Source organism: Chlorocebus sabaeus, chromosome 9 (genome assembly GCF_047675955.1).
Source record: "Chlorocebus sabaeus isolate Y175 chromosome 9, mChlSab1.0.hap1, whole genome shotgun sequence".
NCBI lineage: Eukaryota > Metazoa > Chordata > Mammalia > Primates > Cercopithecidae > Chlorocebus > Chlorocebus sabaeus.
In genome coordinates, this window is record NC_132912.1 from 80,406,571 (window position 1) to 80,431,030 (window position 24,460).

Consider the following 24,460-nt stretch of genomic DNA (forward strand, 5'->3'; position numbering starts at 1 on the left):
AATATTAGGCAACCTGTTATTTTTAAGTATAAAATAGAAAGTTTACTTTCAGTACATAGGAACTCTCTTAGAGATCAAAATAGGCTCTAAAATAAAAGTAAATTCTTGGCTGATGTTTGAGTAAATGTGCAGAGGTGTCAACCAGTAATCCAGCTCTCTGTTCCCTAAGAGCTTTAAAGGGCAGTTTAGACCAAGATTTTGCCTTGCACGAGCTCTAACTACTCCCCCTGCCGATGGAAAAAGGTGCCAAGACTATCACAAAATTCTCATTTTCCTAATTGTCCTCCATTCTTCTCACTTTTTGAAGTCTGGGCAGCCAGAATTATTCCTTTTCTATCTTTTACCTCACTTTGATTGTATAGAATTCCTTTCATATATTTTTGGCATTTCTCAAATTTCTGCTGAGATTAATTATCCCCTTCTGTCCCTTTTTAAAAAACAGGTTAGCTTTTTCTAGATATACTAAAAAAAAAGTTTTATCAAGTTATGATGTTCATGTTGTAAACTAAATTAAACTCTGAAAAATTTAAAATGGAATCGTTTCATATAAAAAGCATAAGTAAATTATACTCTTTAAAAAATTAATGGCTTGAGATTTTTATCTTTCTTATTCACTCTATTTAAATCTCACAATCATGGGCATATTCAATATAAAATATCCTGGAATCAATAAATTCTGCTTTATGCTGAATAGTATTCTGGGGTCTACGTACATGTATGTGTATGTATGTGTGCATAGGATCTGAAGCAATTCAAGTCTAGTCTAGTGAACATTGTCATATTTGCTTTATTTTTATTGCCTTAATTTGTAATACCCATAAAATTAAAAAATTAAATGTTTGAAACTGTTAATGCTGATTTGTTCATTTGTTAAAGAAACAGCTTCGTGTTAGGTACCCTGCTCTTTTATATGTGACATAAATGGGAATCCTCTTTAAAGCCCAGAATAGGATCTGAAATAAAAGTTGACTTTTTTACTAATATATATGAAATCACCACTGTCCTCCCTCTACACACACACACATATGGATAAGGAAGTTTATTAGTAAAGGGGAAAAACAACCTTCAAGTTATTTATCAGTTTTTTCAAAGATCTACATTAAAAGTATGAAATAAATTCTTTTTCTTTTTTAATAGGTATGACATAAGTCTTTCATAGTAACAGAATTTGCTTTAAGAAAATGATGATTATGTGTTGATATATTTACCATTATAGAATCTGTAACATAATGGTGAATGTCCTGATTCTTCTAATCGGATCATTAAACTGGTTTAGATGGATGGATGGATGGATGGCAGGCAGGCAGGCAGGCTCACTGACAAACCTTTTTTATGTTAAGCCAACAAACCACCATTTTCTTCTTTTCCCCTTAGTCGGGCCTTACCCCAATCCATGTTGCTGCCTTCATGGGGCATGTAAATATTGTATCACAACTAATGCATCATGGAGCCTCACCAAACACCACCAATGTGGTAAGTATTCTTTGAACGAAGGAGGTCCGTTGTGAGTATTTAATAAACTGGCAAAGGTGATTTTTATCTACTTTTTTGTTTTTTATTTTTTTAAGAGTTGGAGTATCACTCTGTCTCCCAGACTGGAATGCAGTGGTGCAATCATAGCTTACTGCAGCCTAGAATCCTGGACTCAGGTGCTCCTCCCACCTCAGCCTCCCAACTCACTGGGACTACAGGAATGTGCCATCATGCCTGGCTAATTTTTAAATGTTTTGTAGAGATGGGGGCCTCACTATGTTGCCCAGGCTGGTCCTGAACTCCTAGCTTCAAGCAATCCTCCTGAGTTGGCCTCCTAAATTGTTGGGCTTATAGGCATGAGCCACCATGCCCTACCTTATTGTTATTATAATTAATGAATATGTAATTAATATGACTACTTAAAAGAAGAAAATTCAAGAATACGTTTGTTTCCTTTACTTCAAAGGCAAGATCTGCTCAGTCTCTAGTTGGCCACAAATTGTTAGGACTTATGAACTATGTTCATTAAACGTACAGGTGCGTTACTACTGGATATTATGTTGTAAAAAATAAAGTGTGGCCAGGCACGGTGGCTCACACTTGTAATCCCAGTGCTTTGGGAGGCTGAGGCAGGTGAGTCACATGAGGTCGGAAGTTTAAGACCAGCCCGATCAACATGGAGAAACCCCCGTCTCTACTAAAAAATACAAAATTAGCTAGGTGTGGTGGCACATGCCTGTAATCCTAGCAACCCGGGAGACTGAGACAGGAGAATTGCTTGAACCCGGGAGGCAGAGGTTGTGGTGAGCCGAGACTGCGCCATTGCACTCCAACCTGGGCGATAAGAGTGTAACTCCGTCTCAAAAAAATAAATAAAAATAAATAAAAAATAAAATGTGGGTAATATTTTTCTACAACAAAAACATTAAAAAGTGCCACATGTTGGAGAGGTCGTTTAGACACTATGGTTATTTATACAAAGAAGTGATTTCAGCAGAGCGTGGTGGCTCATGCCTGTAATCCCAGCACTTTGGGAGGCTGAGATGGGTGGATCACTTAAGGTCAGGAGTTCAAGACCAGCCTGGCCAACATGGTGAAACCGATCTCTACTAAAAATACAAAAAAGAATTAGCTGGTTGTGGTGGTGCATGCCTGTAATTCCAGCTACTCAGGAGGCTGAGGCACGAGAATAACTTGAACTTGGGAGGCAGAGGTTGCAGTAAGCCAAGATCATGCCATTATACTCTAGCCTGGGCAACAGAGTGAGACTCCATCTCAAAAAAAAAAGAAGTGATTTCAACTAACTTCAAGGTAGTCTCTCTTTAGTGTGCTTCACCATGTTATAGCAAACCCGTGGAATTCTGTGTCCAAAGATTACTCAATGGTATTATTTTCCCACACCAAACATTGCTCTGTAGGAACCACGAGGCTCACTTCAGAGTAGCTATCAGAGTGGTGACTTACCACCCGTGATCTGCATGTGGCATTGTTTTACAGAGTTTCAAATTTGACATTATAGTATTAGCACAACAGACCATAAACATAATAGCACTCATTGGACTCATGAGCATTAAAGAAGTAACAATAAAACAAGCACCATCCTGGCACAGAAGGGGCAAGCTATGAGGTCCTGCACCCTTACCCTGAGAGTGGGGCTCCCCAGTAAGACTGCATCTTCCAGCAGCCCCAAGCAGCATAACCATAACCTAGAAATAGACCAGCTTCTCAGATGAAATGCAGTCTTTCCTGGTACTAATTGCAGAGAATGTTTTCATTCGTAGAGGGAACACTGAGTAATACACTAAACGACATCCTCAACACCTTTCCAATAAACACAATCCACCAGTTTCCTGTGGAATCTGTCCTCACGTGTCCTTCCATGGAAGTAGGTGGCCTATAAAGCAAAACTCAATTTATAAAGGCAGTTTAAAAGTGAACATCACCTATGTGAGAGAATGTATTTCATTTTTGTTTTGTCCATTTCAGTGTATCTGTTTCTAATATCATTTTCATTTTTAATCAAGTAAAGAAGTAATCTGAATTAGAATCTACTTGGTGAAAAAATAGGGGGAGGGTGGTCCAGGGCAAAGAAAATGATCCACTGGGAAAAATGTCCAAAGACTAAGCCTAAAATGTCCAAAGACTAAGAAACAGGAAATGCAAACCAACTGTTGACAAGCCAAATCCGGCCCTTGACTATGTTTATGTTGTCCATGTAGTGTTTTGTTTTTAATTCTGAATTTATGGTCAATATTTAAGAATAGGAAAATTTATATAAAATCCAGACTGCCACTTCTTTTGAAAACTTGCATGATGTGGCATGGTAAGGCTGGCATCCTGCACAGTGACAGCAGCGAGCTGAAGATGTTGGGGGTGTGTGTGGGGGGGATGGCTGCCTGCTTCGGCACAGGTGTGGGCTCTCTCAAGCACTCCACATCTGCCCAGCTGCACTCACTCACCCGCCTGCTTGGCTCCTATGAGCACTTGCCTTTCCAGCCCCAAGGGAGGCCACATTGTAGGTTACTGAGCAGCGCCCCTGGCACAGTGGGTGACAAGACTCCTTAGGCTTATGCCAAAGTCTTTGCCTCATGGACCAGGTTCCTGTGAAATTCTTATGCATTTGACTTCCTATCTTTTCAATAAGGAAGTGCTTAGGACTATTTTTTGTTTTTGAAAAAAGTCCATCATAAGCTTTATGCCAAATAAAATACGCCACTCTTCTTCAGAGCTGCAGCTAATTTACTTTGGCTCATGTTCCCTAGAGAGGAGAAACAGCGCTGCACATGGCAGCTCGCTCCGGCCAAGCTGAAGTTGTGCGGTATCTGGTACAAGACGGAGCTCAGGTAGAAGCTAAAGCTAAGGTATGCGCAATACTTGAAAAGTGTTTGAAATTGAGGAAAAACCCTTTGATTTTCATAAAACTTTTAAGTATATTTGTTCCGTCTTTCAAGAATACTTTAAAAATAGTGAACAACCTCCAATAAGGAAAGTCCCTACCCAAGTAACACTGTGAAAAATCCCTTCCCTCCACATGTGTTTGTTCGATTATTTAACAAAATGAAATAGGATGAGATGAGAACTTGGGCCTGAAACTGTCAGCACATGGCTAGTCCCTAACAGGTTGGAGACTGAATCTAGACTTGGTCCAAAGTTCTTCACACTCCGTGGAGAAGGGCTTATGCACAAAGCTTCTAGAACAATCACAATCTGGAACAATAACTGAGCTTTTTTGGTTGACTTGTAAGTCAGCTGTCAACAGCCACAAAAGGAAAATGAGGGATTTTTTTTTTTTTCTACACAAGCTGTTTGGCCACTTCAGAATTGGCCTCGTATTTCACCTGCAGGAGAAACCCACTTATCTGCTGCTATAGGGATGGATAGTTTGGTCTGGTTATCAGAATGGCAGTTCAGGTCCAGAATCATAAACCATTTAATTTCAACCTACAATATGTAAATATACATTTGCACAGTCTGCAGTCTCTAGTTTCAAGTTAAGGGGTGGCAGTAGTAGCAGTATATGAGATTTTTCCTTGGCACCTATTTTTTTCTGCTTTCAATATTCCTCTTCTCTCTTGCGGCATCTCCCTAACTCCTCTCATGCTTCCTACTGGTGAGATAGCCCCTCTTACTTTGACATTGACCCTCGTCCTCCTTATTCTTCCAAAATGGTGTCCTCTATTCTAGCCTCTTTTCTCTACCTTTCCTACTTAAACCATTTACCTCAACCTTATCACAATTCAGTAGAGAATTTCTATTTCGAGGACTACCACAGGGATCTTTGAGCAAATTAAGATGATTTGCGCCTCCCACTTGGGGATAAGACCCTAGGGGATCAGGACTTGGTGAGTACCTCCTGCCTTTGGGTGAATTGTAGTGATGTGGCTCTGCAGTCTAGACAGATGCAGCCCATACCAGGATACACAGCTTGGCAAGCAGAGGGCATCAGCCCCTGCTGACCCTTTGGCTGGGAGCCTTTGCACAGGTATACTGCGCAAACCTACACTGCCTTCCTCACACTCTGCGTTTGTCTATGGGAAGACAGAACCAACAAAATAATTCATTCCATGTGAGTGGATAATAACTGTTGTGGAGGTATAATATCCCTCCCAGGTATATGAGTTTTACTAGGATACACTGTCTTATCTCCCGAAGAAGGAGCAGTTAAAGTTCAAATTTGATTCTCTGTGGCAGGTGTTGTTGGGGAGTCACTTATAGACAGAACTGCCTTTCACGGTTTTCTTATTAATGGTTCACTCTCCAAAGGTATTTAATGAGCTTATACCTACCATCTCCTCATTTCTGAACATTGAAGAAAAAGACAAATAAGATTTTTTTTTTAGCATTGACTCAAAAAGTTGATTGTACCTCTTACATCAAGCATCTAATGTTCCGTGAATTTTTCATAAAGGCACCATTGTTTCCTCAGCTCATCAGCCTTACGTTTCTACCTTGCTGTCTAGGATGACCAAACCCCACTCCACATTTCAGCCCGACTGGGGAAAGCAGACATAGTACAACAGTTATTGCAGCAAGGAGCATCTCCAAATGCAGCCACAACTTCTGGGTACACCCCACTTCACCTTTCCGCCCGAGAGGGGCATGAGGATGTGGCCGCATTCCTTTTGGATCATGGAGCATCTTTATCTATAACAACAAAGGTATGAAAGCGTATCTCAGAATCCTACTCTGTTCCCCCAAATATATCTTCCTTACAGTTCCCAGCACAGTCACAGGTCCAGAAGCTGCATAACAGCATCTATTCTTGCGATCCCACGTTAGTCATTAATATGGCCAGCAAAGCTCTGTGGTGGGAGAGGATAATTGATAGTATTTTGTGGGGTTTTTTTTGCCTTAAGTTTCTTAGTACATTATCTTCCAATGAAACCTTAATGATATCCAGAGTCAGACTTCTTATAAATTATTTGATGGCCTTAAATTTTAGTTTAAAAACAGAGCTACAGATTAGCAAAATGCTCAGGCTGAGCACACAAACCACACTATCACAGCTTGGTTGGTAGATGCTTTTATAACACTTGGAAAACTGGCAGTAAATTTTTCTTGAGGTTGTTTTTGTTTGTTTTTGTTCTTTCTGTTGTCATTATTGTCTTGTCTGATTTATGGTTTGATTTATTTTTATCTCAACTCTGATGCCTTAGAGTAATACCCTAACATAAACAGTTGCTCTGCATGTGCAGAATGCAAAATTTGGAGCTCATTTTTCTTGTGATACTACATAAGCCTAGCAAATGTGATAGCAAGATGAATTGGCTTGTGGCGCACCTTCCAAAGCTAATAACTGGTACTGCACTCTTTTATCTGGATGCAGATAAGAAAGATTAATGTGTAATCAATATAGAAGATAATTACAAATAGAGAACTATCAGGATAAATGATGACTACCTCAAATTTCATTTCTTGTGATTCTTTGGGCTCTTCAGTAGAGTTGAGATGCAAGTTTAGGAAGCTCATTTGATGTGAAACGGAGCAATGGGTGATGGAGTCTTGAGTATTCAGGCATTTCACCATACCAGCTGCACATTCCTTTTAGTTTGCTGTAGTCTCATAAGGTCAAATGTGCTGATGACCCCCTAATCCCTGACTCATGATTTGGGACGATTGGCTGGTTGATACACAGATTCTTGTAGGAGTTGGAAGCTGAGGGAGCAGCCACTCAGCTATTAACATCCAATTGTTGCATGTTTGTCCATGTGTGATTATTCAGTTCACCTACAGAATAGGCGTTTCATCATTCTAAAACCATGTCATTAAGTTCACCTCTGGTGTTAAAGGTAAGAGAATTTCTGACTCCTCCTGAAGACTAGAGGACACATAAGGACTGTGTATACATGGAGAAACAGGGAAAGAAGAAGAGAAAGTGTCCAGTCTGGTGATGTGAGATTGTGAGAGGTTCAGACTTCCCCTGGATTTTCCCAAACCCTGCAAACTGAGTCTGGGACCCTGTAACTTATTCTTCCCACAATATGAAACTCTAAAAGCAGTCCTAGAATAAGCCCCAGATCCAGCTTTCCAACTTCATCCTGGTGAGATACCTGATGACTCCCAGAACCAATAGCATGTCGTGGTTCAGTCAGCAGAAGGGAGAAAGATTAGGTATCCTGGTATGTTGTGCTCACACACTGTCGGTAAGAAGGCTCTTGAACTCTTATCTATGAGTCTTGGACTTTAAATGCAGACTTCACTGCTCATCATCACTAGAATAATTAATCAATTCTGGAAGGCAGTGCCCTTATGTCATATCTTTTTGTTTGTTGTTTGGTTTGGGTTTTGCATGTGTTTTCCTTATATCATTTCTATTGTTCATTATATTTATGTTTCTTTTTTTTTCAGAAAGGATTTACCCCTCTCCACGTGGCAGCAAAATATGGAAAGCTTGAAGTTGCCAATCTCCTGCTACAGAAAAGTGCATCTCCAGATGCTGCTGGGAAGGTAAGAGGTCACCAGCCACCCTGAAGCAGGCCACTTCCACGATAACAAAACACACACTTGCTAATATTCACTAATGGCCACCCGAGTTGTAACTAAATATTTAAGTCCCACTAGGATGAAGAGCACTTGGGAAATAAAAGGTAAATGCTGAGGTCCAAGTACTGTGGAAATTAGAATGTAAATATGTCCTATGTTGTATCCAATCTAATCTCATTTCCTCAATCTAGGCCTCTGGTATTAAGATACCTTTGACACTGGTTGTTGTTTCTGCACGTGTTTTCAGAGCGGACTAACCCCACTGCATGTAGCTGCACATTACGATAATCAGAAAGTGGCCCTTCTGCTTTTGGACCAAGGAGCGTCACCTCACGCAGCCGCAAAGGTACCTATAATTCCACAGCCTAAGGAGACTGATGGGTAAGGTCTATCAGTCTCTATCTGCACATCTACTTCTGCTTCACCAGGAGCACCCTCCTAGTTTAGGCACCACTAAAAAAATCACAGAAATAGAAGCACCTTAGGACATCTGTGCCTTCAGTGATTTAGTCTGCTAATATGGTAGATGCTCAGGAAATATTTACTTGTCAGTTGATTGTCTTTGACAATCCAGGACCTCCTGGAGGAAGGAGAGCTGGAACACTCTTTAGCCAGATGAAAAACATAAGCATAGCCTGAGGGAGTAAGAAAGTTCTGATTTGTCAGAATTATGAAATATGTGTTGCATTTTTCTGGCCATCTAATTGCCTTCAAGTTGATTATTTGAATTTAGTAAAATAGGTTGAGAGGTTTTACATGTGTGTTTTTATTATTGCTAAGGAGGATCTTTATTGTTAGGGCATTTTTGATCAGTAGACAACTTAGATTTCTGAGAAAAGAGAGAAACTGAGTGGGTATATAGCTATGTTATTATTTTAGTAATCTAATTTGAGGGACAAATCATAAAGAAGAGCTTCCTTAAAGACAGGTTAATAGAGTGCTATTGCTTTAATACTCTTCCTATTGTTGAGCAAGTGGCTATGATCAGAGAACACTGAAATGATGCAAACCACCATTTCAGTGTTCAGTTATTTCGCTAAACACTATTGGTTGAAGGACCCTTGAGTATCCCTTATGCTCCTTATGCTTTTTTTTTTTCCCTTTTTTGGAGACCTGTGCGGTGGCGCCATCTCAGCTCACTGCAAGCTCTGCCTCCCAGGTTCACGCCATTCTCCTGCCTCAGCCTCCCGAGTAACTGGGACTACAGGTGCCCACCACCATGCAAGGCTAATTTTTTGTATTTTTAGTAGAGACTGGGTTTTACCGTAACCAGGATGGTCTCAATCTCCTGACCTTGTGATCCACCTGTCTCAGCCTCCCAAAGTGCTGGGATTACAGGCGTGAGCCACTGTGCCCGGCCTCCCTTATGCTTTTTACATCTTTGACTTACTATTCCATGTAGGGGCAGCTGCAGTGCTCTCCTTTAAACCTAATGTTTAGATCACATCATTGTATACACAGATGAATGAACTGGGGTTGTTCTAGATTACTTTAGATACACTAAGAGACCAACTTTTGGATACTGTCTCTGTTTAGAGAGTATGTTATCTTCGATAGATATTTCTTCCTGGAAATTTTCAATCATTTTCTGCCCCATCCTCTTCAAAATCTAAAATGAAATCTCAAATTCAAAATCAAACTCCCAACTTTCCTTTTAATCTAAATGTAGCTTTCCCCTCCATAATTTCTGACCCTGACATTCTTTCTATTACAAAACCACGACTTGACTTGATAAAACTTTATCTTGAAAAAAAGATATAGCAGCATTATTCATGATAGCCAAACGGTGAGAACATCCAAATATTCATTGATGGATGAATGCATATACTCACTGCACATATACACACAGGGAATACTATTTAGCCTTTAAAAGGAAGGAAATTCTGACATACGCTACTATAATATGTGGAGGAATCTTGAAGACGTTATGCAAGTAAGCCAGTCACAATAGGACAGATGTACGATTCTACTTATGTGAAGTACATAGAGTAGTAAATTTATAGAGACAGACAGAGGATGGTGGATGTCAAGGGTAGAAGGAGAAGGGAATGGGGAGTTAATGTTTAATGGATACAGAATCTGAATTAGGAAGACTAAAAAGTTCTGGAGATGGATAATCGTGATGGTTGGAGAACAATGTGAATATACAGTACTTAATACTACTGACCTGTACGCTGAAAAATGCTTTAAATGGGAAATTTTGTTATGATATTTTAGCATAATTTTAAGGAGAAAGATTTGTAAGGAATTTAATGGTTGTACATTTTATTTCATTTCATTTTTACCCAGGTATGTGTGGGCTACTTTCCTTTTTCTTTTTCTTTTCTTCTCTTTTCTTCTTTTCTTTTCTTTTCTTTTTTTTTTTTTTTTTTGAGACAGAGTCTCGCTGTCACCCAGGCTGGAGTACAGTGGCACGATCCTGGCTCACTGCAACCTCCACCTCCTGGGTTCAAACAATTCTCCTGTCTCAGCCTCCTAAGTAGCTGGGATTACAGGCGTGTGCCACCATGCCCAGCTAATTTTTGTATTTTTAGTAGAGATAGGGTTTCACCATGTTGACCAGGCTGGTCTCGAACTTCCAACCTCAAGTGATCCTCCCACCTTGGCCTCCCAAAGTGCTGGGATTACAAGGGTGAGCTACCTTGACCTATGTATAAGTAACCCCAAGTCCTTCATCCTTCATAGATAACAAGTAAATAATTAGCAAGTGAACTATTTTTTCCTTGAATGAGAATAGTAACTTTGGCACAAAAAGCAGTGTAAAATTGACCAAAGTTATAAAGCAATTAGTACAGCAGGTGACTCCAATGTCTCTTTCTGCTCACAAATAATTTTTTTTTTTTTTTTTGTCACCCAGGCTGGAGTGCAGAGGCACGATCTCGGCTCACTGCAAACTCTGCCTCCCAGGTTGAAGTGATTCTCCTGCCTCAGCCTTCCAAGTAGATGGGACTATAGGCATGTACCACCACACCCAGCTAATTTTTGTATTTTTAGTAGAGATGGTGTTTCACCATTTTGGCCAGCTGGTCTCAAATTCCTGACCTCAGGTGATCCGCCCGCCTCGTTCTCCCAAAGTTCTGGGATTACAGGCGTGAGTTACTGTGCTAGGCCCACAAATAACACTTAAACAGGGCAATAGTTGGTATATTCCTAGTTCATTTCGCCTTTATATTTGTCAAACAAGACTTAGTATTCATAGTTCCCTATCTGCAAAACATCCTTTACAAAGATTTGAAAAGAAAAGCAGTCCTTTAAATAATTCTTTATAACATTCCATTAGCCTTAGGCATATTTTTATAGTCAGTTAAACACAGGTGTTTCTAATGGGACATTGATTCTCATTTCCATGCACAATTGCTTCCATAAGAGCCTGGGTAATGCCATCTCTGGCACATGTCCAACAATCCCTGTCTTTGGGGCAGTGGTACTGGTCAGGAACTTTTTCTAGACTTTAATCTTAAGCAAAGCCAGTCATATAATTTTAGGTATTGGCTTTATCTGCTGGGGGAAAAAAAAAACCCTAGCTACAATGCTTTAAATTGATGAGCCTCCGTTTTCTCATGGCACAAACAGTCAGGAGGTAGACAGGGCAGTTGTTGATGTTGATATAGGGTGTTGAGGCAAGTTCCCTGTGACTTAAAAAACTCAGTTTGGGGGTACAAGTGCAGTTGTGTTACATGAATATATCGTCTAGTGCTGAAGACAGGGTTTTTAGTGTAACCATCACCCAAAATGTATACATTGTACCCATTAGAGAATTCTTTGTCCCTCACCCCACTCCTACCCTCCTACCTTTCCAAGTGTCCAATGTCTATTATTCCGCTATGTCCATGTACACACATTTAGCTCTCGCTTTTAGGCAAGAACATGCAGTATTTGACTTTCTGAGTTATTTTACTTAAGATAATGGCCTCCAGTTTCATCTGTGTTGCTGCAAAAGATGTAATTTTATTCTTTTTTATAGCTGAGTAGTATTCCGTGGTGTGTGTGTGTATTTATGTGTGTATATATGTATACACACATAAATTATATACATTATAATTGTATATAATATATAATTGATTTCCAGCTTTATATTTGTCAAACAAGACTTCATAGCTGAGTAAGTCCACTTCATAGCTGAGTAGTCCACTCAGCTATAAACATATAGTATATACATATATATGTATACATACACACAGGGTATGCGATACGTGCATATCATGGAATACTACTATATGTATGTATATATATCTGTATACACACACACGTACCATGGGATACTACTCAGCTATAAAAACAAATAAAATAGGCAGGGTGCAGTGGCTCACACCTGTAATCCCACTATTTTGGGAGACTGAGGCGGGAGGACCCACGAGGTCAGGAGATGGAGACCATTCTGGCCAACATGGTGAAACCCCTTCTCTACTAAAAATACAAAAATTAACTGGGCATGGTGGCTGGCTTCTCAGGAGGCTGAGGCAGGAGAATCACTGGAACCCAGGAGTTGGAGGTTGCGGTAAGCCAAGATCACACCACTGCACTCCAGCCTGGGTGTCAGAGCGAGACTCAGTTTCAAAAAAGTAATAATAATAAATAAAATGTATATATCCCACATATTCACATATTCTTTATCTAATCATCCATTGGTGGACACTAAGGTTGATTACAGGACTTTGCTATTGTGAATAGTGCTGCAATAAGTATACGAGTGCAAGTATCTTTTTTGATATAATGATTTATTTTCCTTTGGGAAATATCTAACCAGTGGTAGGATTGCTGGATCAAAGGTAGTTCTATTTTTTGTTCTTTGAGATATCTCCTTACAATTCTCCTTAGAGGTTATATTAATTTACATTCCTACCAGCAGTGTATAAGCATTTCCTTTTTTCTGCATCCTTGCCAGCATCTATTATTTTTGACTTCTTATAACAACTATTCTGATTGGTGTGAGATGGTATCCGGTTGTGGTTTTGATTTGCATTTCTCTGATGATTAGTGATGATGATCATTTTTTCATATGCTTCTTGGCCATTTGTGGGTCTTTCACAAAATGTCTGTCTGTGTCATTTGCCTTCTTTTTAATGGGGTTATTTTTTTTTTCTTGTTGAGCTGCTTGAGTTCTTCATGAATCCTGGATATTAGTTCTTTGTCAGATGCATAGTTTGTGAATATTTTCTTCCATTCTATATGGTATCTGTTCACTCTATTGATTATCTCTTTTGCTATGCAGAAGCTTTTTAGTTTACTTAAGTCCCGTTTGTCTATTTTTTGACTTGCTGCATTTGATTTTGAGGTCTTAGTTGTGAATTTTTTCCCTAGCTCAATGTCCAAAAGAGTTTTTCTTATGGTTTCTTCTAGAGTTTTTATACTTTCAGGTATTACATTTAAGTCTTTAATCTATCTTGAGTTAATTTTTGTATATGGTGAGAGTTATGGGTCCAGTTTCATTTTCCTTCATGTGGCTATCAAATTTTCCTAGACATCATTTATTGAATAGGATGTCCTTTTCTCTGTGTTTATTTTTGTTAACTTTGTCAGAGATCAGTTGACTGGAGGAATGTGGCTTTATTTATGTGTTTTCTGTTCTGTTCCATTTTTCTATGCATATATTTTTATAACAGTGCCATGCTGTTTTGGTTATTATAGCCTTGTAGTATAATTTGAAGTTAGGTAATATGATGCCTCCAGCTTTGTTCTTTTTGCTTAGGATTGCTTTGGCTATTTGGGCTCCTTTTTGATTCCCTATGAATTTTAGGGTTGCTTTTTGTAATTCTGTGAAAAATGACGCGGATATTTTAACACGGATTGCAATGAATCTTTGGCTTTTCCCTTCAAAGAGAGTTGATTGGTTGCCAAATTTACTTTCAAGCCACAGGCAGCAAGAAAGTCAGCACAACAGGGCTTTCCAAGAAGTTCCACCAAACCACATCTCCTTACACCCCACTGGCCACTTCTGTGTGCAAAAAAAGTTGAGAAATAGTGCTGAGCACACTGCCAGAGAAGTTTGTGTGTTTGTTTTGTTTTGCTTTTATTTTTTGTGTTTTGGTTGGGGATTTGTTTGGTTTTGCTAAAAAAGAAAGGAGAACAAATACAGAGCAGGCAATGGGTCTTCTTTACTCCAGGGAAGTTCAGGCATTCCTGAATTCTGACAGTGGTGAGAGATAAGGGACAGAGCCTCAATAGGGCATGATTACTATATGGATGTGACAACAGCAACCTCAATGTTAGCTCTTCATCAAATCACATCCTTTGTCCTTTGTCTTAGAGTATGTGATGCCTTCTTCTTACCCTTTCTTCTCCTTTCTTCTCTTTTAAAATTACCAATGTATTGTCTTACTCATACATGTCCTAGAAATGTGATGAGGTTTCAGGAAATTGGGGTACGGAAAAGTAGATGGGCTGCTCTAATCTATTTTAGTCCAATCTATTTCCTGTGGCAGGACCTTATGCTGGCAAGAGGATTGGCTTGAGTTCAGGTATAACCTGGATACTAATTGTAGAAGAGATAGTAAGTTTTAAGTATTATTTATCAGGTTTCTCTTCCATAAAATATGCAACATATCTATTGATGTGGATCAGTATATTTGTGAAAGTTCTTGAAACAAATTCAATTATGATTTAAATGCTATATATTACTTCTGATAATTTTAAGTTGCATTTGCTTTTACTTTAATTTTGAAATACAAAAGCACATGCGGCAAGCACTTTGTCCTCTACATCAAGAGGGAAAAAAACATATAGGTCAAAGTTATTCTACAGTTGAATCACTCGCTATTTAATTTTTCTTTTGATAGATGCATCTGCCTCTCTTAGTGTGGCAAGTGAGGATCATTTTACTTTTCACAAAGTAGAAACAACTTAGAAAATTTAGAAAATTCCATTAGAAGCCTCAAGATAAATGTGCTTATTATTTGAAGATATTTCTTAAGTCTTTCTGAGATTAACTTTTCATAGTAAAATAATACGTGAGTCATTTTTCCCTTGCTTTGTACTTTCCTTTGTGTCTCAGGTAAGGAGCTCAAGATAAATCCTTGAGCAATAATAGTAATTTGTCTGGAATTGGCATATATTACAGAGCTGGGTCTGTCCATCTCTGTCTGTCTGTCTCTCTGTCTCTCTCTCTCTCTCTGTATCTGTCTCTCCCTGTCTCTGTCTGTCTGTCTCTCTCAGTTTTAAAGACAGACTCTCCCTATGTTGCCCAGGGTGGTCTTGAGCTCCTGAGCTCAAGTGATCCTCCTGCCTCAGCCTCTAAAGTAGCTGAGACTACAGGCATGCACCACCATGCCTGACTGGTACAGTTCTCTTGATTAAAAAAAAGTTTTAGGACATAGGATACTTTTTGGTGGCACTAGAAGTAAACAAGATTTTCATGTGTGAGAGGGTCTTGAGCTGCTTTACCTTAGTTAGGGGTTGAGAAGTGACTAACCTGAAGATTATGTCAACAGCAAAAGCAAAAAGAGAGACGATACATGATAAGAAGCTAAATTCTGACTTTATCTTGTCTTTACCACTTGAAGTAGTTAGGTTAGTGTTAGACACATTGACTAATTATATTTCCTATGTTAGTGCTGCTTCGTGAATTTTCTCTTTTATGCTGGAGTACTGGGGAGATGAAACAACTCCCCTCCTCCTGTCACTCATTGCAGCGTTGGGCTCAGACCAAAGCTCTGCAGTTGGCTCTGAGGGCATCGGTCTCTGAAGGGTGTGTCCCAGCAGAGGGCCAAATGCTTCTCAGGGCAGCTGGGGTTTTCAGATGGCAATAGGTCAAAATTAAAAATAGGGATATAAAATCTTCTTTTACCCTGGCTCATCCAGTTTGGCAGAGGCTAGTTTCAGAAGAGTCTAGAAGTGACATTTCCACGTTCATGGGTTGATATAAGGGTTTGTGAAGTGAGGAATGCTGTTGGACTTGGACATGCCAGTGACTGAAATGTGAGGGTCATTGCAGCAGGATGGCTGAGTACTGAGTGCAGCAGACCCTCAAAACCCTCTGTGTTGTTTCTGATCCTTCTACATGGCTCAAAAGGATTGTGACTGATCCATTGTCCAGATTTGGATCGTACTTCCAAATACAAATTCTTAGATTCTATTTTCTTTTTCTAAACCTTCCTGTCTATGGGGAAAAAAAAAAAATCATTCCAATTTGTCATTAGCATATTCGATATACTCAGGTTTCTGTCCATGTCAAAATGTAATCTTGCACTTCTTGTAAGTGACTGTGAACCAGGGCAACATCCCCCAAAACTCTTTCTTGGGGCAGGAGACCCTGATGGCTCCTGAGGCACAGCTGACCAACAGTTTATCAAGGGAATCTTGATTGTCTCTCTGTGGTTATCAGGGGTTAGCCAAGAGAAGGATGCCAGAATGTGCTGAAAGCTCTGCTACTCTTGATTCAAAATCTGAGGATTCCTTTCTTCCTGTAATTAATACATGGCAGTTATTGTGAGGCACTAGAGAGACACAAAGACAAATATGACACAATATGTGCCCTTAACAAATGTATATTTAGTAGGAGGGGATAGATAAGTAAACAAAAGAGTACCACTAAATATCCCCAGGACTTTGATACGAGTCAGTCAGGGTTGGGGGTAGGGGTTGAGGCTTGAGGGGTGGGAAGAAATAAAAAACCTCACGGAGGGTGTGGCCGTTGAGCTGAATTTTCAGCTGACAGATGCTGGCTCCTGGGCATGTTAGGGAAGAGCATTCTTGTAGAGTAAGGCAAGACAGAGAAACATGAGACTATATTCTGTTTGGGGGATGTGCAGGATGACAGACCAGCATAAAGACAAGTTTTGTAAAGGAGGAAATCAAAGGGCCAAATGAGAAGAGATTACAGTGTCTTAACTTCCATGAACATTAAAAATTTCAACTTGTAAGCAATAGATGGCCATTAAAGGTATTTTTAGAAGAAAAGAATGAATGGCTCTGAACATGCCCTAGTGATAACTGATTGTTTGTTGCTTCTTCCTCCTGTCCTCAATTTAAATAAAGCAAGTAATTATTGAGCATGTTGTAACATAACTTCCTGTAAAAGGGAAATCTATATTCCTTTTGGAAAACCAATAATACTCTGACTCTTTTTGCTTAAAATGTCCATGTTAAGCCGGGCGCAGTGGCTCACGCCTGTAATCCTAGCACTTTGGGAGGCCGAGGCGGGAGGATTGGGAGGTCAGAAGATCAAGACCATCCTAGCTAACACGGTGAAACCCCGTCTCTACTAAAAATACAAAAAACTAGCCGGGCGAGGTGGTGGGCGCCTGTAGTCCCAGCTACTCGGGAGGCTGAGGCAGGAGAATGGCGTGAACCCGGGAGACGGAGCTTGCAGTGAGCCGAGATGGCACCACTGCACTCCAGCCTGGGCGACAGAGCAAGACTCCGTCTCAAAAAATAAAATAAAATAAATAAATAATTAAATAAAATGTCCATATTAAGTTATGCTTTCCCTACTTAGGAATGCAGGAGACATGAGGGCACTATATTCATAGTACCACTTGGTTTACCAGTATTTGCTTACTTAATCATGATTTCTTAAGCAATCACAGAAAACCACTAGAAAGAGACATCTACTATTTGAAAATGCACTGTACACATTTTTATCTTGTTCCTGGGCATGTGACCAAGTGATTTGTGTTGACAGAATGGTTATACGCCACTGCACATCGCTGCCAAAAAGAACCAGATGGACATAGCAACAACTCTGCTGGAATATGGTGCTGATGCCAACGCAGTTACCCGGCAAGGAATTGCTTCCGTCCATCTCGCAGCTCAGGAAGGGCATGTGGACATGGTGTCACTGCTCCTTAGTAGAAATGCGAATGTGAACCTGAGCAATAAGGTAACCCACTTCTTTCTTGACAAAGCATGCAGCACACCAAAACCTCACCCCTCAGAAAGGTCACTAAGAATTCACAGAAGATCTGGGTCAAATAGGATGTGTAAAGTATAATATTGCACCAAGCTGTTTACCAAAGTGTTACTTCACAGAGCAAAAAATTGGAAACAATCTGTTTAAACAATAAGAAAAATAGTCAATAGGGCCAGTTGCTCTGGCTCAGGCATTTAATCCCAGCACTTTGGGAAGGCAAGGCAGGTGGACTGCTCGAGCCCAGAAGATCAAGGCTGCAGTGAGCCGTGATTGCTTCTTTATACTCCAGCCTGGGTGACAGAGTGAGACCCTGTGTCTTTTAAAAAAAAAAGAGAGAGAGAGAGAGAGAGAGAGAAAGATAATGGTAAACAAATAATTCAGATAATTCAGTCAGACAATGAGTGTATTTGCAGGTGACTCTATATACATATAGCCATAAAAATGAAGTCCAGGAAGTTTTTGTAGTAATATAAAGTTTTGTTATATTGTTAATTCAAAGAACACCATTGTTACTTCACCATAACATAGCAAATAAGTAGTTGCAAATTGTAGCCCATTGCTTTATTCCACGAACATTTTTGGGGTCCTGCTCCTTGCTCATCCGTTTTTAAGTTCTAGGTTACAAAGAGAAATGGGAAATATTGCTGCCTTCGTGAGTTCATTTTAATAACAAATTTAGCGTAGCTATTTTATGGAGTAGATAGGGGAAGTTGTTGGCAATTTTGAAGGAACTTGTGAAGACTGTTCCCTAAACTCTTCAAACACCCATGCTGTCATCTTTGATATCCTCATTATTCATAAAGAAAAGACTAGAGTTTTGTCAAGCAAAGTGAAAGTTCAGCCCACAATTAACCAGAAACATGTTAATGAAGTTACTGCCTCTCCCTGAATATATCAAAAGAATTTAGCTTTGCTGAATGGCTCATTAAGATTTGCCCAAAACACAAGACAGGTGTTTCTAAATCTTCAGATAATAGGAAACCATGCAAAAGGGCCCTCAGATTCATGATAAGCTCCACTCTCTGTCATTTAGCTTGTCTTCTGCCTGCTGGGTGTGGGCATAGCTATGATATTTCTCAGCCTTAGCTCAGATATTGGAGTAGGGTTTCAAAATAGCAATAGTCTTAGGTTGACAAATAACAAGTAATTTAAATACTTTTAACACATATGTGTGTGTTTTGAAATCACAGAGAGTTTGAATCCTAAGTCAGATTCTTCCTGGGTCATTCAGGCAAGTTCTATCACCTCTCTGAGCCTCAGTTTTGTCCTTTAGTATATGGAGATAATAATACTGGCTTCAGGAGATGCTGTGAGGATTCACTGAGATAACATTCAACACTTTTTTGAGTAAGAAAAAATCTGTTTTTAATTTTAGAATTTTTACAATTTTGGAAAAAGCTTACTCCATATCAATCTGAATTCTCAAGTTTATTATTTAACAAATTCTGTAGACCAAAAGACACATACAGGAGACCAGGGATATGTTTTTTTAGTTTTAGTATTGTGAAAATCTTTTTTGGTCATTACAGAGCAAAATTTTTTTTAATTTTTTTAATTTTATTTTTTTCTTGTTAAACATTCCTTTTATGAGTGCATGTCTCAGCATTAATGGGAATAACAAAGCAATTTCTAATAGTCATTATGGTTAAGATTTGTTTGATCTTTTGAATTTTCTATAGTTTTATATACCAATTTAGAGACAAGAATTGTAATGGCTTGCCTCAAAACTCAACTTGTCTTTATGACAAAGAGGACCTTTTGTTTCCCAAATTGAAGCACATGCTGGTATCAGAGTGTATTTTCTCTTCTGAGCCCATAATATTGTATTTCACCAGTTCTTCCAGAAACAATGTAGTACTTTCACAATTGGTTTACATTGAATATTTCCAGTAGGTTTGATACCAAACTGCAGTGTGACCGACTTTGTTTCTTCAAAATCCTGCAGCTAACTGGTACAATATATACCCAGCCTTGAATTCACCTTAGACTCATAGTATGATTTTAGGCTAAAAATATTCAGGGCAAAAATTTTCTCTGTGCTTGCTTTAGTAGAGTGGAAATTAACGAAAGGAATTCTGAAGACTCAAAGACATATAGTAAACCAGGGAAACCTGGAAATTTCTGGCCACCTTCCTAAATAAATGATACACAAACAGAGATATTCCTAGAGGAATTCTAAAAGATCAGCTGGCTTTCAATTAGCATGTTGAACTTGAGGAACTTCTGAGAACTTCTAATACTTTTAACTTCTAACTTCTCATTAGAAACTATCTAATGAGAAGGCATTTGTAAATCCTTGCATCCTTTCTCAGTTGTCATTTTCAGTATAAAGCACTAAACATGCCCTCATATGAAAACAGAAAAGCAGCAAAACTTTTTATTATTCAATAAGGAACTGTCTCTCAGTTTTTGTCAGTTTTTCCTGAGTTGTCAGTGTTTTAAGCATCAATTACTCACTGTTCCCTCCTCCCTTCTCCTGCCTACCTTTCCCTCTTCTCATATAACACTACATTTTATTTCCTTGCTAAAAAATAACTATTGAAAGAAAGATTTAGCTTTCATAATTTATGTTGAACTAAACACTTTATTGTTTTTACTTTCTTTTTTTTTACTAGTAACTAGGACTTTCCCAGTACTCTTAAGGAAAAATGATCATGAACCCCAAGTTATTGTTGAGGTGCTACTGTTCAATTTGATTCAGTTTTGCTTTTGATGTTCCTATTTTTCCATATAGGTTTTGCAGACCCCAATGTTATATTTTTTATACAACTGGAAGAATATTAAACAGAGCTGTTGTTATTTTAATTTGATGTTTTCTCTGTTTCAAATAAATTCTTTTTTTTTTTTTTTTTTTTTTTTTTTTTTGAGACAGAATTTCATTCTTGTTGCCCAGGCTGGAGTGCAATGATGCAATCTCAGCTCACCACAACCTCCGCCTCCAGGGTGCAAGCAGTTCTCCTGCCTCAGCCTCCCGAGTAGCTGAGATTACAGGCATGCACCACCACACCGAGCTAATTTTGTATTTTTGGTAGAGATGGGTTTTCTCCATATCGGTCAGGCTGGTCTCGAACTCCCGACCTCAGGGGATCCGTCCGCCTTGGTCTCCCAAAGTGCTAGGATTACAGGCACAAGTCACCGCGCCCAGCCCTAAGTGCTATTTTTAAAATGAGCAATGATCAAAATGCCACAAAAGATTAACAGGTAACTTCTGAACTCAAACAGTGCTGTGGTTGTTTTTTTAAATCTTTTAAGTTATAGCCACGAATATAAAAATAAAATGTTATTTATATAATTTATCCTGTTCTACCTAAGAAAAATGTTTGACTTTTTTTCTCTGATTTAATCAATTAATGGGTAGATTAAATGCTAGATGCTGGACACTGGTTATATAAAAATTAAAGATACAATACTTGCCTCAATAAGCTCACAGTGGTTTGAGGAAGACAAGCAAGAAAACTGAGTTTAAATGCAGGATTATGATAGTTTTGAGGTGAGCACATAGTAGGTTTGCAAATAAATGTACTAACTTGGCCCTTTATTGAAATGAGAAGAGAGAAAGGCCAGGGAAGCCTGAAGTGACTCCATCAGTGAGTGGGTAAGCCAGGCAAGCAGCAGGCACCTAGACATGGGAGCGTGAGAGGACGACATGTGCCCACAACGCATTTCTCAGTCTTTGCTGAGAACTACTCAGTAAAGTACCCTCAGTGTCAAAAGTCTCAAACTTAGAATAGGTGACCATGACACTCACAAAATGTTATGGCTGACAATATTATTTCCTCTGAAGTAGAACATGGAACACGGTTCTATGATGAAGTCAGTGTTTGGGTGGTGCCAATTTTGGCCCTGGCTTATTTTTCTTGAATTGCAAGTGAATGCATCAGTCCTGCTTTTCACATTTCTCCCTTGATTCAGTTCGAGTGAGCTTCCTCCAAAATTCTATAAACATTATTAAAAAGTCCCAGCTTGACTCTCTCTGCGTTCCATAATTGCTTGATGGAATAACAACCCCTGAATAAATAATGTTGCACATCTAGAAGGCTCTGTGCTCTTCCTAAAACTGCCTTTCATTACCTCCTTTCCTCTGACAAATAGGACAGGCTGATATTTTCATTGCACAGATGCTAGAGGGGGAGAAAAGACTTCCAGGATTAAGATATTAACTTCTGTGCTCATAATGGATGAAAGCAAAAAATCTGAAAGCACTTACACCAACTCACTTTCTCTTAAATATTACAAAAAAATGGTTTACAATGTAAAGAGGCTTTTTACAACCAGAGTATAGTCTTAGTAATTTTTTTTCTTGGTCATGAGAGCAACCATGTGTTCTGCAAATTCTCTAATAAGGTTAGTTTCAAATACTGTATCAGTCTTGTTAAACCCATACATCATCTAAATGACCTGGAAATTCTCATAATCTTGCATTCACATCACATTCCACAGGCGATCTTTCCTACCCAGAGTGACATACAGAAAATATTCATTAGACCTTGGGAATTAATATGGAGAAAATATTATCAGCATATGTCAATGTTCACTTAGTAAACAGATATCATTTAAATAATTTTTGGTAAAGCTAGTGCCATTGGCAATATATTAAAACTCTTGCATAATTTTGTAAAAAAAAAAAAGAGTCTAATTTTTGGAGATGAGCACTGAAGTGTATGGGGGTAAATGTTATAATGTCTAGATTTGTTTTAATACTGCCACAAATAAATGAGTGAAAAGGAAAAGAGGGATAGATGAAACAAATATAGGAAAACTTTGATAATTGCTAAGTCTGTGATGAGTATACAAGGCCTACTCCATTTCTTTTTTTTTTTTTTTTTTTTTTTTTTTGAGACGGAGTCTCGCTCTTTCGCGCAGGCTGGAGTGCAGTGGCCGGATCTCAGCTCACTGCAAGCTCCGCCTCCCGGGTTTACGTCATTCTCCCGCCTCAGCCTCCCGAGTAGCTGGGACTACAGGCGCCGCCACCTCGCCCGGCTAGTTTTTTGTATTTTTTAGTAGAGACGGGGTTTCACCGTGTTAGCCAGGATGGTCTCGATCTCCTGACCTCATGATCCGCCCCTTACACTTTTGAGTATGCCTACAATTTTTCATGCTTACAGATACTAATGTTAACACAGTGCTAAGACAGTATATAATATATATATATATTTTTTGAGACAGGTTTTATTCACTCCTGTCACAAAGGCTGGAGTGCAGTGGCACTATCTCACTGCAACGTCTACCTACTGAGCTCAAGCAATTTTCCTGCCTCCCAAGTAGCTGAGACTACAGGTGTATGCCACTGCACCTGGCTAATTTTTGTAGAGATGGGGCCTCGCCATGTCGGCCAGTCTGGTCTGAAACTCATGGGCTCATGTGATCCACCTGCCTCAGCCTCCCAAGCATATAAATTTATTCCATAGGCTTTTTCTTACATAGAAATTCTTGGCTTACCATCTTAGAATTCACAAATGGTTTCTCAAACATGGTGGCTATGTGTGTGACATTACTTCCTGTAAGATGACTGTGCCCTTTGAATCTTTTGCAGAGTGGCCTGACCCCACTCCATTTGGCTGCTCAAGAAGATCGAGTGAATGTGGCAGAAGTCCTCGTAAATCAAGGGGCTCATGTGGACGCTCAGACAAAGGTATGCACCCCTCCTTTTCCACATGGGAAAGAATGTGTCCATTTGGTGACCGCAGTAAGGAAGAAACTATACTCATATTAGGAGAACAAACCCTTTAATCATCTCTTTTCTATGTAGTATTTTAAATATATATTTATGCAAGGGACACTAAAGTCTCTGATTGCCATATTCCAGGGACTTTTGTCTTTAACGGCCTGGGTACTTGATCCTAACTGTATAATAATTTCCCCCTATATTAACACTATTGAGCCTCCTTACAACAGATGCTCCTTTAGGGGCAGAGTGTGAAAGCTTGTACCTCTCTTAGTTTGTGTGATGGATTTTTTAAATGCAGACAAATAGACAAATAGAAAAACTTGTAATTTATGACCCCTATGTTCGTTCAGCACGATTTATGAAACAGGATAAATTAAGGCTTATTTAAATATTACTCACTTGCTAAATTCCTAATGGTCTGTGCAGTCTTGCCTGCATTCTCCCTCTCTCAGACAAAAAAACTCTCATTTCAAAATGAAAAAAAAAATTACTGATTAGTCTTATATAATGCCACAATTCAAACACAGAAAAATAAAAGACTTTTCATGTCATCGTCAAAGATATAGCTTCACATTAATCACATTTCTCTGAAATTTTTCTTTATATGCTTAATATCAGATTTGTGTCATCTACTGTAACATATGTTTTCTTTTCTTTTTTTTTTTATTTGAGACAGAGTCTCGCTCTGTCACCAGGCAAGAGTGCAGTGGCTTGATCTCGGCTCACTGCAACCTCCGCCTCCCATGTTCAAGCAATTCTCCTGCCTCAGCCTCCCGAGTAGCGGGGACTACAGGCGTGCGTCACCACGCCCAGCTAATTTTTGTATTTTTAGTAGAGATGGGGTTTCACCATGTTAGCCAGGATGATCTTGATCTCTTCACCTTATGATCCGCATGCCTCAGCCTCCCAAAGTGCTGGGATTACAGGCGTGAGCCACCACGCCCGGCCACATATGTTTTATTTCTATATGCCATATTTGACATGAAAAA

General features: G+C 39.2%; 1 protein-coding gene across 11 annotated transcripts in view; it reads left to right on the forward strand.

The window, feature by feature from the left end:
• ANK3 (ankyrin 3) overlaps window positions 1-24,460 on the forward strand; it is a 703,328-nt gene that overhangs the window by 526,389 nt on the left and 152,479 nt on the right. For all 11 annotated transcript variants that reach the window (XM_007963375.3, XM_073019120.1, XM_073019128.1 and 8 more), the window contains 7 exons: window positions 1,375-1,473; window positions 4,236-4,334; window positions 5,934-6,131; window positions 7,822-7,920; window positions 8,204-8,302; window positions 17,576-17,773; window positions 23,337-23,435. In XM_007963375.3, the coding sequence (XP_007961566.2) occupies window positions 1,375-1,473; window positions 4,236-4,334; window positions 5,934-6,131; window positions 7,822-7,920; window positions 8,204-8,302; window positions 17,576-17,773; window positions 23,337-23,435 (891 nt within the window). The remainder of the gene's footprint in view (window positions 1-1,374; window positions 1,474-4,235; window positions 4,335-5,933; window positions 6,132-7,821; window positions 7,921-8,203; window positions 8,303-17,575; window positions 17,774-23,336; window positions 23,436-24,460) is intronic.